Source organism: Moschus berezovskii, chromosome 14, assembly GCF_049115385.1.
Source record: "Moschus berezovskii isolate FMDL1 chromosome 14, NW_MosBer_1.0, whole genome shotgun sequence".
In the NCBI taxonomy this organism is placed as follows: domain Eukaryota; kingdom Metazoa; phylum Chordata; class Mammalia; order Artiodactyla; family Moschidae; genus Moschus; species Moschus berezovskii.
In genome coordinates this window covers 50,470,880-50,486,509 of record NC_142473.1, presented here as the reverse complement: position 1 = coordinate 50,486,509, position 15,630 = coordinate 50,470,880, and the positions used below count along the sequence as shown (strand labels likewise).

The 15,630-nt window shown below is 39.0% G+C and overlaps 1 protein-coding gene across 1 annotated transcript; it reads right to left on the bottom strand.

Annotated features, from left to right (window-relative positions):
• Positions 1-14,271: 14,271 nt before the first annotated feature.
• Positions 14,272-15,234, bottom strand: LOC129553833 (olfactory receptor 6B9-like). Its single transcript, XM_055422540.2, has one exon. It carries the CDS (start codon positions 15,214-15,216, stop codon positions 14,272-14,274), a length of 945 nt encoding a protein of 314 aa, XP_055278515.2. The 5' UTR covers positions 15,217-15,234.
• Positions 15,235-15,630: the final 396 nt, after the last annotated feature.

Below are 15,630 nucleotides of genomic sequence, written 5' to 3'. Positions count from 1 at the left end.
TATTAAATTCTTTACACAAACATTCATTGAGCATCCATTACATGCCAAGCACTGTTCTAGATGCTTGAAACAGCTCACTGAACACGGGAAAAAAAAAAGGCAAAAAACTCTTAAGAAGTTACATGCTAGTGAAGGGATGCAGGCAGTAAATACAGTTCTCAAGACTTTGAATAAATATAATATGGATATAAATGTAGGAGTTGACACATTCTGTGGAAAAATCAGAGCAAAGTAAGTAAAATTAAGAATGTGTGGCAGTGTAGCAGCTTCATGTTTTATACAGGATGGTCAGGGTAAGCCTCACTGAGCAGTCATCTGCTAACAGTCGTCTGTCTGATGAAATGCTGCTGCTGCTGCTAAGTCACTTCAGTCGTGTCCGACTCTGTGCAGCCCCATAGATGGCAGCCCACCAGGCTCCCCCGTCCCTGGGATTCTCCAGGCAAGAACACTGGAGTGGGTTGCCATTTCCTTCTCCAATGTGTGAAAGTGAAAGTGAAGGCGCTCAGTCGTGTCCAACTCTTCGAGACCCCATGGACTGCAGCCTACCAGGCTCCTCCGTCCATGGGATTTTCCAGGCAAGAGTACTTGAGTGGGGTGCCATTGGTTTTCCACAAAAAGAGAATAGATCTAGTATGGTTGGAGTAGAGTGAGTGGGAGAAATGAAGTTAGAGAAGTAAGGACAGGTGATGATGAGCAGGTCACCATGGGATTTTCAAGCAGCTGTAATCATGTTGGCCTTTCCTCTGTGTGGATTGGAGCCACTTTGGAAAGTTCTGAGCAGTTGACTGACCTAATCCTACTGATGTTTTAAGAATTCTTCTGGTAGGTTCTTCTTATCTGAGTTATTTCTGACAACTTTTAAGAATGGCCAAACAGTTATTCTTCTTCCTAAATATAATCCTTCTTTTCTGATCATATTTTTGTATTTGCTTCAGAACACTGTACCGTCCATCAAGCCCTCTCTTTCCTTACCTTTACTTTCTATTGTTACTACCTCTCTGGTAATATGCAAGGTTTTCCCATCTTAAAAAGCTTACTTAGTTTCTTACTCTTTGACTCTTCTCACCCTAGTCCCCACAACTTTAACTCTACTATAGGTCAAGTAGTTCCATGCACTGAAAATACCAAGGCAAATAGACATTGCAGCTGTCTAGTAAAGGAGACAGAAAAGGAGTCAGAAAATTAGAATACAATGCAATAAGCATCATGATAGGATACTGAGTATTAGGAATCCAGGGTAGAATAATTCTTTCTTAAAAGAACCCAGAAAGATGTCATTTAAAAGTGCCATTTTAACTGAAATGAAACATCATAGAGTTTTGAAGGGAAGGAGAAATACCAAAGAGAGCAAAAAGCAAATGCAAAGGCACAGAAGAAAGCATTAAAACGCTGGTGATGGGATGATTTGCATTTTGACTAAAAAGCACTGATAGCCTGGAAGAAAGAAATGGATCAAGACAAGGCTGGAAGATGAGGAGTAACTCACTGTTTCCTATACCTTTCTGCTATTTCTCCCCATTTCTGATACACTGAGTCCTATAACATCTGACAGAGTACCTCTTTTTTTAAACTTTTTATTTTATATGTGAATACAACTGATTAACAATGTTTTGATAAGTTTCAGGTGGACAGGGAAGGACTCAGTCATACATATAGATGTATCCATTCTCCCCTAAACTCTCCTCCCATCCAGGCTGCTGCATAACATTGAGCAGAGTTCCCTGTGCTGTACACAGTAGGTTCTGTTGGTTATCCATTTTAAATACAGAATGTGTACATGTCCATCCCAAACTCCCTAGCTATCCCTTCCCCCCATCATTCTCCCCTGGTAACCATAAGTTTGCTTTCTGTGAGTGTTTCTCCTTTGTAAATATGTTCATTTGTATTCATTTTTTAGATTCTGCATATAAGGGATGTCATGCAGTATTTCTCCTTGTTTCTGACAGAGTACCTCTTGTCTCACTGACATCATATGGAAAACAAAATGAGTTCCATTTACATATTCTCTAATGTTAGCCCGAACCCTCTTGATTTTCTTTAAAAGACAGTAAAAATTTATTTATTTTTATTGAAGTATGGTAGATTTTCAGCGTTATGGTCGATTCAAGTTGTTAATTCACTCCGCAGCAAAAGAATTCAGTTATATATACATATATATCTGTTTTTTCAGATTATTTCCCCTTATAGGTTATTACAAAATATTGAGTATAGTTTCTTGTGCTGCGCAGTAGGTCTCTGTTGGTTATCTATTTTACATATAGTAATGTGTATATGTTAATCCCAAACTCCTAATTAATCCCTTCCTCCCCTTCCCCCTTTGGTAACCATAAATTTATTTGCTATGTCTGTGACTCTATTTCTGTTGTGTATATAAGGTCATTCATATCATTCTTTTTCTCTTAGATTCCACATATAAACAATATCATATTTATATTTCTCTGTCTGGCTTACTTTACTTAGCATGACAATCTCTAGGTCTATGAACTCCCTTGATTTTTAAGATCTAAGTTTTATTCTTAAAACTTTGAGCCAATACAGTATTGCCTCTGTCATGACCAAGATCTCTGCATACACCCACCATTCTGAGCACACATGAGTCCCACTTGAGACTACTGTCCTATACTTTCTCCCTGCTGAATGCTCACGCAGTTTTCCTACTTGGCCTTTATCATCTTCACGCCTCGTCCCTGTCTTTGCCTGTATAACCTGTCCAATAATAAAAATATTCACTGATTACTCGTTGTCTATTAAACGGCAGAATTTGTACTCAGTCTTTCCTATACTTCATCTCACTCAATTCCCACAACCACTTAATAGATATTTTTGGTTCCCCATTACAGATACTAGGTAAATAACTTGGCTAAATTCATACAAGTAAAAAGTGGTAGAGATGGAATTATAAGCTAACACTGTAGGTCTCCAAAGTCTATACTTATTCTACTGTGCAGCATTCCCCTTTCTTTAATTATTGTTTCCCTCCTCTCTTCCCACTGCCACATTCCCAGTTAATGTCCCCAATTTTGTGCATCCCTAGTCTGCTCTGATGCTAGGAAAGGTTGGGGGCGGGAGGAGAAGGGGACGACCGAGAATGAGATGGCTGGATGTCATCACCGACTCTGTGGACATGAGTTTGAGTGAACTCCGGGAGTTGGTGATGGACAGGGAGGCCTGGCGTGCTGTGATTCATGGGGTCCCGGAGAGTCAGACACGACTGAGCGACTGAACTGAACTGAACTGAGTCTGCTCTTTCCCACTTTGTGTACCACCCATTCTCCTGATCCCTGATCTTGACCACATTGACATTAATTTCCTTTTCAATCAAGTCTTTCTAGCATAAATTCCTCACTTTTGAATTTAGCCTTCACACTCCATCTGAGCTTTTGGAGATCAATCTAAAGTTCCAAAATCTGGTTTGTCTAATTTTCTTTTCTTGAGCAACATGTCTCCTAAGTCCATGTAATATTCCAGACATCCTAATACTCATGATGATCTTTTCCCCAACCCTCATTGACCCTTATATGTAGCTGAATCAATGTGACCTCTCCCCACTTTATATTGACCTCTAATCCAGCCACTCACCTGGCGTGTTTCACTGAATCACCATTTCCTAGCTGAAAGTCTTTGTTAGGAAAAGGATGTTGGCTCAGAAAGGAGGATGGGCTCACCTACTGAATCAAAGAAATGGATTAATGTGTATTACTTAGAAGATGGGAAAAAGATTTTCTCAAGAAGGAAGAGGAAGTTAAATGAGAACAAGAGGAATATTGTAAATAGAGGGAGGTGGTTTGTACAATTCAGGGGGGAGGTAGATGGAAAGGAAAATAAAAAGTTCAAGTTTCAGAAGAGATAGAGTGGGCTTGCACTCCAAAGGACTGGGAACATACAGGGGCTGTTGCCTATATAAGACAACACGTAAAGATACTAAATAGCATCCCGCCTCCAGACTGAGTGATCTTACTAAAATATAAACATAAACAAGTGATTCTCCGGTTCAAATCCTTCAGTTACCATCCTGTACAACTGAACTCCTTACATTGCATAACAAGTGCCTCAGGATCTGACCCCCACATTCTTAATATTTTTTCTCAGTTACTCAATCCAAGCTCAAGCTCCACTGAAGAATTTGATGTTTTTTAGTGCAACATCCTCCTTCAAGACTCTAGGCAGTTGCACATACTCTATCTTCTACCTGAAATTCATTCTAACTCTTGCTACCTGGTAAATGCCTACTCAGATTCATCCTCCCTATCAAACCATGCCTAACCACCCCTTTCTATCACCTTCCTATCACTCCAGCTCTCTGGTTTTGTAACATTTTGAACTAAAGACCATCATATCATGATAATATGTATCATTTTGCTTACTTATCACCACTACTAGATTTATGAACGCCTTGAAAAATACCTATCTTAAACTATTTTCAACTTGTCATCTTTTTATCTCTAGGGGTCTAGCTTAGTTCCTGAAGCATGGTTGTCACTAAATAAGCAAATAAATTTGTGATGTTTATTAAGATCGGATGTCTCACCATTGTGCACTCTGTTTTTTGCTTTAGGAACTCAAGTGAAGTAGGTCACCTTGGTCGAGTCTAGCTTGGAGATCTTGGATCAGTTGTCCAGTATTCTGATCAGCGGAGAGGTGTTTGGAAAATCACCTGTGCCACACCTGTGAGTCTTCGCCTCTTCACCTGAAAGGACTTGAAGTTAGGGGATAAAAATGAAAATGGGGAAGGAAAAGGAAATAAAGGAGAAGTTTTGGAATAACCTAATCTAAATCCTGGAAAATTGCTTCTCTGTGAAACTCAAGAGTTCCATGACTGTAATTCTCCTCACTTGGGAAAGATACTAGGGTCCAGATGGATTATAGGGAAATGGAAATTTTTTTCTTCTATTTACTTAAAGAAAAGACAAAATCAATTCAATACGTATATGTGACAAGACTTTTAAGTCCAAAACTCAAAAGTTACCTCTGGGTCTGTGTAAGAGCCCAAGGTGGGAGAGATTATATTTTTCTGTTTTATATGCTTTTTCTCTGTATCTATTCAATGTGTACCTCTTCCTATTCCTCTCTTCTTGCTCTTGTTCTGTTTCTCTGCCACTGAACTTGGGCTGGTTTTATATGTTGACTCTTCCCACAGACCTCATTCAGGCAGAACCTAGAGCTGGACAATTCCAGGACACAATGAGCCAACTGCTTAGTAAAAGCAACTGTTCTTTAAAAGACACATCCTTGGGGATTTGGTTCACAAATGCTATAGGATTTTCAAGAGCAATAATGATGAAGAAGTTAAAGAAATTTCCCTAGTGACCTCCTAGGGTCACTAGACAGAGTGATTATCAGTTGGAGAGACAGAATAGTAACAGTTTTATGGAATATCAATCTGGTAATTTATCCTAATCTTAGTTCTAAAGCTTGGTTTTCTTCCACTCTCTGGTTGTCTGGGAAGTAACTATTACTCATGACCTATTACTTTAAGGCATTAATATTATTCAAAGGGGGTACTGGTGAGAGGATCAAATACCCAAAAGAGTATTTAGCAGTGTTAACAGTACACCCTAAGTGCCAAAGAGAACTTTTTCTCCACCTCCACTTCCCCCACTCAAGAGATAAGGACCCCTGAACACCAAAGAGAAACAATTGCACACAGGGCTAGGGAATCAAGTTTTGGTTGGTAAAGCAATTTTGTTTTTTAAAGTTGCTCAATCACATCTGACTCTGCGACCCCATGAACTATACAGTTCATGGAATTCTCCAGGCCAGAATACTGGAGCGGGTAGCCTTTCCCTTCTCCAGGGGATCTTCCCAACTCAGGGATCGAACCCAGGTCTCTCACACTGTAGGCGGATTCTTTACCAGCTGAGCCACAAGCGAAGCCCAAAAACACTGGAGTGGGTAGCCTATCCCTTCTCCAGCAGATCTTCCCGATCCAGGAATTGAACTGGGGTCTCCTGCATTGCACGTGGATTCTTTACCAACTGAGCCATTAGGTAATTTTGGCTCTTTAACTTTTAACTTCTTTTGTCTTGGCTCTTTTTTATTGGATTGTTTTACATTGTTCTCCTTCATGTCTCATGTTAGTTTTTGAGAATAATTAGAGGAAGAGATGTGGAAGGAGAAATATCCATTCTTAGAGATCCAAGAAGAAAATTAGCAAGGTTCTAAAGCAAAGGAGAACAGGAGACAAGGCAAAAGGCACATGGATCAGGCAGCTGATGGCACCTCTGTCCTAAACTTTAGATTAAAACCTCCTGTTTCCATGTCTCCATTTGATCTTTTCATGCCTCTGTTACCATTAGAATGATAAGATCTTATGGGTCATGATTAGACAGTGGTTCCCTGGGTCAGGAAGATCCCCTGGAGTAGGAAATGGCAACCCACTCCAGTTCTTGTCTGGAAAATCCCACAGACAGAGGAGCCTGGAAGGCTACAGTCCAGGGGGTCGTAAAGAGTTGGACATGACTGAGAGACTGTGCATGTGTGTGTGTGTGTGCGCGCACACATACACACACACACACACACACACTGGAGGGAAAGTACAAGAAGACTGCTGCAGACTGTTCAGACTCTAGGAGTTAGACCAGTAAAACAAGAAATGACCTTTTGGAAACTTCCCTAGTGGTCCTGTTGCTAAGACTCTGAGATTCCAATGTAGGGGGCCTGGGTTCAATTCCTGGTCAGGGAACTAGATCCCACATGCCTCAATTAAGAGATCGCATGATACAATTTATAGATTCTCCATGCTACAACTAAAAATGATCCCTTATGCCAAATGAATATTGAAGATCCCACGAGCTACAATGAAGACCTGCATGGTTAAATAAATAAATAAATATTTTTTTAAAAAGAAAAGAAATGACTGTATGTTTCATATCTGGTCCAGCCTGATCACCAGTTAGGAGACTGAGGACACAGATCCAACATGTGATAGAATGTGTCTTTGCCTTGTATATCCCCTCTGTCTATTTCTCTCTTTGAAAATGGCAAGCATTGTGACAGTTACTGTCAAATATATGGAGATTTTCTCAACTTCCTGTTAAATGCTTTTCTATTAGAGATAAGATTAACAAACATAAATATATTGATAGGTAGAATTTTGCATTCATGGGATCATATTTTCTGGGCTAAAATTCATGAACCAGAACAAAGAGAAATTTTTAAAATTATATTTTTATAAAAACCCAGAGGGAGGATAAAGGGAGGAGGGAGGTGGGAGGGGGGTTCAGGAGGGGGAACTTATGTAAACCTGGGGTGAATTCATGTCAATGTATGGCAAAACCAACCAATATAATATTGTAAAATAATTTGCCTCCAATAAAAAATAAATTAATTACCAAAATAAAAAATAAAAAAATAAAAACAAAGAGAAAGCTTAAATAGTATATCAATTTATTAATACCCTTTAGTAAAAATAAAACTAGGTGAAATAATTATAAAATCCAATAGGAAAATACTTACTACTGTGTTTATATTATTCACTTAATATAGGGGTTTATGTCATATTTTTACATGTATGCTTAAAAGAATTCTGCTTCTCAATAGTCATCAGATTTACTGATTCAGATTTATCAATAGCTGAAACACTGGAGTTCTAGGATAATTCCAGATACTTCAGGAAATAGTAAAGTTATCCATTCAGTCTCTCAAGCCAGAAATCTTTGAATTATTCTAAACTTTAATTCTTTTAACCTGAAACACCCTAGTTAATCAAATGATTAAGGACATCTCTATTTTTAAAGTGCAAGGACTGCTATCAGTAGGGTTGTACAGACATCTGTGAATACAGAAAAGCAACAACTCTCTGTAGAAGCTAACATTAATAATCTGTGTGTGCCTACTATGTTCTAAAGACGTCACATATGTGTTATCTAATTTAACACTTTCAACAACTCTATAAAATGTTACTAATATTCCCAGTTTCCAAACAAGAAAATGAAGGTTCATAGTAAATAAAAATTTCCCCAGGGAGTGACTATATCAGTCAATGTTGTGTTACAGATAGTCAAATTTATCTTAGGTAGCTTAAGCAGAAAGAGAATTTGATTATTGTAAAGTCATTGAGAAGGCTGGAGTTCAGGAGTTTAGGATGAACCCCAGAAACAACTTTGAGCCTCCACAACCACCTTGTCTCAGACACAATAGAGAAAACTGTCGCTGTTGCTGCTGCTTTCTCTCTGTGGCTCATGAACCAAATCTGTTGCCTGCAGAACTTTGGCCATAAGCCACACCAGCTAAATGAATGTCCCACACACTGACTCCTTCTGCCTGTGATTTATGTGAGAATCAAAGTGTTATATAAATGCATCATACAGGAACCTAAATATTAATGAAAACTTAAGGTCTGTAATTTTAAGCTTTCCAGCCTTAACATGTTAGAAAATATTGAAATGGGTATGAAGAAAGCCATGATCTTTGCTTCAATCTAAAAATTAGAGGAGTTGGAGAGAACAGAATGTTTAAAAATTGGAACTAAGCCAAAAAATGTGGAAGTTATGGGCACTGTGGCTATCAGTTGGAAGCCTGACATTCAGACAGGGATTTATTCCTCATGCATCTATTGATCACTGAATGCATGATAATAACTTTTAGTAACTGTGAGACATAAAGAAACTTATAATCTAGCGTTTTAAATAAGATGTATATTTAAATCATTATCAGTATAAGATAGAGTCTAAATAGTGTTACAACCAAGATGTCATCACTCTGAACACAAGTTACACACAACTAGAGTCATTTCTTCCTGATAGGTGTGGAGACAAGTCAGCACAAGCAGGAAGTTGGAAGAAAAAGAAAAACTGTCATAGATGACTCGCAGTTCCAGTTGAGTTTTAAGATATTATGAACAATCTTGTACCTTGTATTTTGTTGGATAATGTAGAATAGTATGTGTCAAATGCTGTACCAGGTGTCTTCACATATATCCATTTTCATTTAATCTTCATCTCAGCTTTGGAAGTAGATATTATGATCTACTTTCAACAGATGAGGAAACTGACGCTCAAAGAAACCAAAATTCTAATTTGCTGCAAAAGCTACAAATTTAACTACTGATCATGTACTTTCCCAATATTTTTCCACTTACCCAATTGCAGTGAGGCTGTTTTAAAAGCCTGATTATGGTATTTATTAGAAGATAGTAAACCTAAGTGTGTGAAATAGAAGCAACTAGGAAAATATATTGGGGAAATTCTTCTACAGATCTTATCGTCTAATTTACTGTGATAAGAAATGCAACCTAAAAGGGGAAAAGTGAAAAAGTAGTTCTGTGCAGTAAACTAGCTTAAACCTGGGAAACAGACAGTCAAGTATCTATCTACAGTGTCAGGTGCTAAGGCTGGTATTATAGTTTCAAGGATGAATAAGGTTAATTTCTGCGCTAGAGAAACTCACAATATACTCAGAGCCAAGCACAAACTGCCATCGGACATTCAAAATGAAGAGGTGCCCTGGTCATGGCTGAATACTGAAAGACAATGCCCTTTGTCCCTGCTTCACTGTGTAAGTGACTGCCCTTCACCTGATAAAAAATGCAACAAGTTGAAGATCTAGCACTTGCAGAGACTGAAAATACCTCTGTAGAACTTCCTGTATATCCACAAATCTATATGGTAAGAGGAATTCACAAATTAGTAAGATTTGGGTTGGTGAACATGAATCTGCTTCTTCTTGTGACCCCTTTCTTCATTACGTCACTTTGTGTCATCTTTCAGGTTTTTTAGTGTGCTGGTATCTCTCTTGACTCTTGCCCTTTTCCATCTTTGCAAGCCCTGATCTTTATTACTGTCCACCATTTTCATCTATCTAATTCCTGCAAGTGTTAGCCTAAATGCTACTTCTACTGGAATATTTTCTCTGATCATCCTAACTATTATTTTGTTTCCAAAGACCCCCGTGTTCATATCATCACACTTAACGCTGGAGGCAATTGTGCCTTTATCTTCCTCACTCAGCTCTGAGCTATTAGAAGGAAGACTTTTTTTTTTGGTAGTTGTTTTCCACTGTAGTCTATCACAGAGCTTGGCAAGAAATAGGGGCACAAGAAATAATGAATGAATGAAGTTAAGAAAGATGAGTATATTGTAGTTACTGAGTGTGCTACTGCTGCTGCTGCTGCTAAGTCACTTCAGTCATGTCCGACTCTGTGTGACCCCATAGATGGAAGCCCACCAAGGCCTAATATCAGAATGGATGTTTCATATTGGAGATCAGTAAAAATTATGCTGATTTGGTTCAGGTGGCAAAAATTTCAGACATTATTGAGCTTCATGAATGGTAGAGTGATTCTAAAATAATAAATAAATGCACAGGGAACTCTGTTCAATATTATGTGGCAAACTAGATGGGAAGGGAGCTTGTGAAAGAATGGATACATGTGCGTGTGTGGCTGTATCTCTTTGCTGTATACCTGAGACTAGCACTATATTAATCAACTATACTCCAGTAGAAAATAAAAAAGTTTTTAAAAAAAACTAGAATGAGTAGATACTGTTTAATTCAAATTAAGAACTACTAAATTGTAGAGTAACATTTCAAAAGCAATAGATAAAAAAGATTAATACAGGAATGTTGAATAATGTATTCAAGGGGCTTAGATCAAAACTAGGAGACAAATTTTAGACTCCAACTTTAAATGAAGAAAATGTGGAGTCATAATAGCTTTATCTGATTATTGTTTTCATATTTTAATCTCAGCTTGATCAATTTTGTAGAATTCTTCTTGGTATACTGTATTTTCTTATCTAGTCAGCAGGTCCCATAATGATATATAACACTTGCATTTGCCTTAGATAATTTGTATTTGTTTTCACCTGTTGTATGTAAGAACATGTTATGTTGATGTACTGAGGGTTTCAGCTCAAGTATATACCGTTGTAATGCTATTCTCTTAGTTTGCTTATAATAGTCATATATAGCATAAAAGGCCACAAGAATCCAAGAGCCCAAAAGGGAGAGTCTCAAGAGATACATATCAACTGCAAAAGTTACATTAATACTGATTCTTTCATCTCTCATGAAACCACTAATCCCATTCTTGTAATAAGAAATAAACTCTTATAGTCCTTGAAGGGTTTTCCTGGTAGCTCAGACAGTAAAGAATCTGCTTGCAATGCAGGAGACCTGGGTTCAACCCCTGGGTCAGGACGATCCCCTGGAGAACGGAATAGCTACCTACTCCAGTCTTCTTGCCTGCAGAATTCCATGGACAGAGGATCATGGTGGGCTACAGTCCATGGTGTTACAAAGATTTGGACACAACTGAGTGACTGATGCTAAAGCTGAAACTCCAATACTTTGACCACCTCATGCGACAAGTTGACTCACTGGAAAAGACTCTGATACTGGGAGGGATTTGGGGCAGGAGGAGAAGGGGACGACAGAGAATCAGATGGCTGGATGGCATCACCGACTCTATGGACATGAGTTTGAGTGAACTCCGGGAGTTGGTGATGGACAGGGAGGCCTGGCGCGCTGTGATTCATGGGGTCGCAAAGTCGGACACGACTGAGCGACTGAACTGAACTGGACTGAGTGACTAACACTTTTACTTTTTTTACTTTCAAACATGGATGAGAACTGAGAAATGCTCAAAATTATTATTATTATCAATGGTAGTTGATCATCAATAACACAATATGATTGCAAAGAGCACTATCATCACCATCACTACCACACCATCATGTCTTTTCATCACATTTACAAGTACTGAATTGCTTGATTGAGACACCAATGTTGTTAACAAAAGTCTCTCTTAGAGCTATGATCACAGACTCATATATTACTTAACACAGTTGTTAAAAGTTAGATTCCTTGGGTTCAAATAATGGTTTTGATATTTATTAGTTATACAATTTCAGGTAACTATTTAAATCTCTCTGTGTATGCCTCACTTTCCTGATGTTTAAAATCAAGTATCTAATCATAACTAACTCATGGAGGCATTTTGAGAATAAAATAGATTATCTTCTGTAAAGGATTAATAAAACCGTTTTACATATGTTAGTATTTACTGTTGCTCTCTCATTTCAAGGAATACATTGTCATATACAGTGCATATTAAATACACTTGAAGATTAAAGATTATACAGTGAAAGTGACAAATAGATTCAAGATATTAGCTCTGATAGAGTGCCTGAAGAACTAGGGATAGAGGTTCATGACATTGTATAGCAGGTGGTGATCAAAACCATCCCCAAGAAAGAGAAATACAAAAAAGCAAAATGACTGAGGAGGCCTTACATATCGCTGAGAAAAGAAAAGCAAAAGGCAAAGGAGAAAAGGAAGGATATACCCATCTGAATGCAGAGTTCCAAAGAATAGCTAAGAGAGATAAGAGAGGCTTCCTGAGTGAACAATGAAAAGAAATAAAGGAAAACAATAGGATGGAAAAAAACTAGAGATCTCTTTAAGAAAACTAGAGATACCAAGGGAACATTTCATGCAAAGATGAGCACAACAACAGACAGAAACGGTGTGTAACTAATAGAAGCAAAAGATGTTAAGAAGAGGTGGCAAGAATACACAGAAGAATTATACAAAAAAGATCATCATGACCTAGATAACCATGATGATGTGATCACTCACCGAGAGTCAGACATCCTGGAATACAAAGTCAAGTGGGCCTTAGAAAGCATCATAACGAACAAAGCTAGTAGAGGTAATGGAATTCCAGCTGAGCTATTTCAAATCCTAAAAGATGATGCTGTGAAAGTGCTGCACTCAATATGCCAACTATGGAAAACTCAGCAGTGGCTACAGGATTGGAAAAGGTCAGTTTTCATTCCAATCCCAAAGAAGGGCTATGCCAAAAAATGCTCAAACTACCACACTATTGTACTCATTTCACACACTATGAAAGTAATTCTCAAAATTCTCCAAGCCAGGTTTTAACAGTATGTGAACTGAGAACTTCCAGATGTTTAAACTGGATTTACAAAAGGCAGAGGAATCAGAGATCAAATTGCCAACATCCATTGAATCATAAAAAAGCAAGAGAATTCCAGAAAAACATCTACTTCTGCTTCATTGACTATGCTAAAGCCTTTGACTGTGTGGATCACAACAAACTGTGGAAAATTCTTTAAGAGATGGCAGTACCATACCACCTGACCTGCCTCCTGAGAAATCTGTATGCAGTTCAAGAAGCAAGAGTTAGGACTGGACATGGAGCAATCAACTGGTTCAAAATTAGGAAAAGGGTACGTCAAGGCTGTATATTGTCACCTATTTAATTTATATGCAGAGTACATCTTGTGAAATGCCAGGCAGGATGTAGCACAAGCTGGAATCAAGATTGCTGGGAGAAATATCAATAACTTCAGATATGAGGGTGACAACACCGTTGTGGCAGAAAGTGAAGAGAAACTAAAGAGCCTCTGTTGACAGTGAAAGAAGAGAGTGAAAAAGCTGGCTTAAAACTCAACATTCAAAAAACTAAAATGATGGCATCTGGTCCCATCACTTCATGGCAAATACGGGGTAACAATGGAAACAGTGACAGACTTTGTTTTCTTGGGCCAAAATCATTGCATATGGTGACTGCAGCCATGAAATTAAAAAACACTTGATCCTTAGAAAAAAAGCTATGACAAACCTAGACAGTGTGTTAAAAAGGAGAGATGTTACTTTGCTGACAAATGTCCATCTAGTCAAAGCTATGGTTTTTCCAGTAGTCATGTATGGATGTGAGGCTTGGACCATAAAGAGAGTTGAACGACAAAGAATTGGTGCTTTTGAACTATGCTGTTGGAGAAGACTCTTGAGAGTCCCGTGGACTGCAAGGAGATCAAACCAGTCCATCCTAAAGGAAATCAATTCCAAATATTCATTAGAAGGACTGATGCTGAAGCTGAAGCTCCAATACTTTGGCCACCTGATGTGAAGGGCCAACTTATTAGAAAAGACCCTGATTCTGAGAAAGATTGAAGGCAGGAGGAGAAGGGGATGACAGAGGACAAGATGATTTGATGGCATCACCGACTCAGTGGATATGAGTTTGAGCAGCTCCGGGAGATGGCAAAGAACAGGGAAGCCTGGACTACTGCAGTCCATGGGTCACAAAAAGACAAGATGGAGTGACTAAACAACATCAACAAAAGATTAAAGCAGTAAATAATGTATTTTGTTTCTGTTTTTAATTTTTTATGTCTTCAAATGCTGTGATTACTTTAAGAATCTAGATCTATTGAGCAAGTAAGCTGGCACAACCATTGGAAGTGTCTCGAGAATGACTTTGACTTTCTTGCTGGATCAGTCTCCTCCACAAGGCAGCAGGCCTCAGCTGAGCAGGAAGCACTGGCCAACACCCACTGTCTTTTTGATAGCATTCTTGACTTCCTGGTTCCTCAGACAGTAGATGAATGGATTTAGCATGGGTGTGAGGACTGCATACACAGCCGAGATTAGTTTGTTGGAGTTAAATGAAGCAATAGCTCTGGGCCGAACATACATGAAAATCATGGCTGTATAATAAATTATGACTACCGTGAGGTGGGATGCACAGGTGGAGAAGGCCTTCTTCCTTCCCTGGGTGGAGGGTATATGCAGAATGGTGGAGACAATGTAGACATAGGAGAGGATGGTAGTGGTGAGAGGGAAGACAAGAATGACAATAGCTAAAGCAAAGTCCACTAGCTCAGCTGTGGACATGTCTTTGCAGGCCAGTTTGAGGATTGGTGAGATGTCACAGAAAAAGTGGTTCATGACATTGGAACCACAAAAGGCAACATGTGAAATGAAATAGACCTTGATTACAGAGACCATGAAACCACTCATATAGGAAAAAGCCACCAGCTGCACACAATAACCTGTGGTCATGATGACCAGGTATCTGAGAGGGTGGCAGATGGCCACATAGCGGTCATAGGCCATGGCTGCCAGAAGTACACACTCCGTGCAGGCAAGCGAGATAAAGAAGTACAGCTGGGTCATGCAACCTGTGAAGGAGATGCGCCGTCTCTGCAGGAGGAATCCATCCAGCATCTTGGGGACTGTGACAGAGACATACCAGACCTCCAGGAAGGACAGGCTACTCAGGAAATAGTACATGGGCTTATGGAGGGAGCCAGTGACCCAGACAGTGAGCATGATGACAAGATTCTCTACTACCACCAGCAAGTAGACCACAAGGAAGAGGGAGAAGAGCAGGACCTGCAGCCAGGGAGCGGTGGGGAAGCCCACCAGGATGAACTCACTCACCAGAGTGATGTTTCTCCCCAGCATGACTAAGAGCTCTGAGAGGCAGGAAGTCTTCTATGACAACATCACAAACAAATGACCATGGCATTGAAGAGGAGACCAGTATACGTTAATAGATCAGTCTTTCCTGGGAATGAGACTCATAAAATAATGTTAGTATGAAGTCATTTTCCAATGGGAAGCATACATTTCCATCAAAACATTTTTTATATTTGTTATGAAAATATCCCAAAATCAAAGTGCACTCCTGTCTGTAACTTTCCTCACCTGATGAAACATTTGAATGTCACTCTCCATGTCATGCCTAACTCCTTTGTCCATGAACATGGACTGATAGTCTCTCCTTTGCTGGTTTCAGGTCTCTGTTTACTTAGAAACTCACAGCACAAAGACATTTTTTTCTGCCTGAAAGGAAATGTGTAGGAAAACATGTCAGAA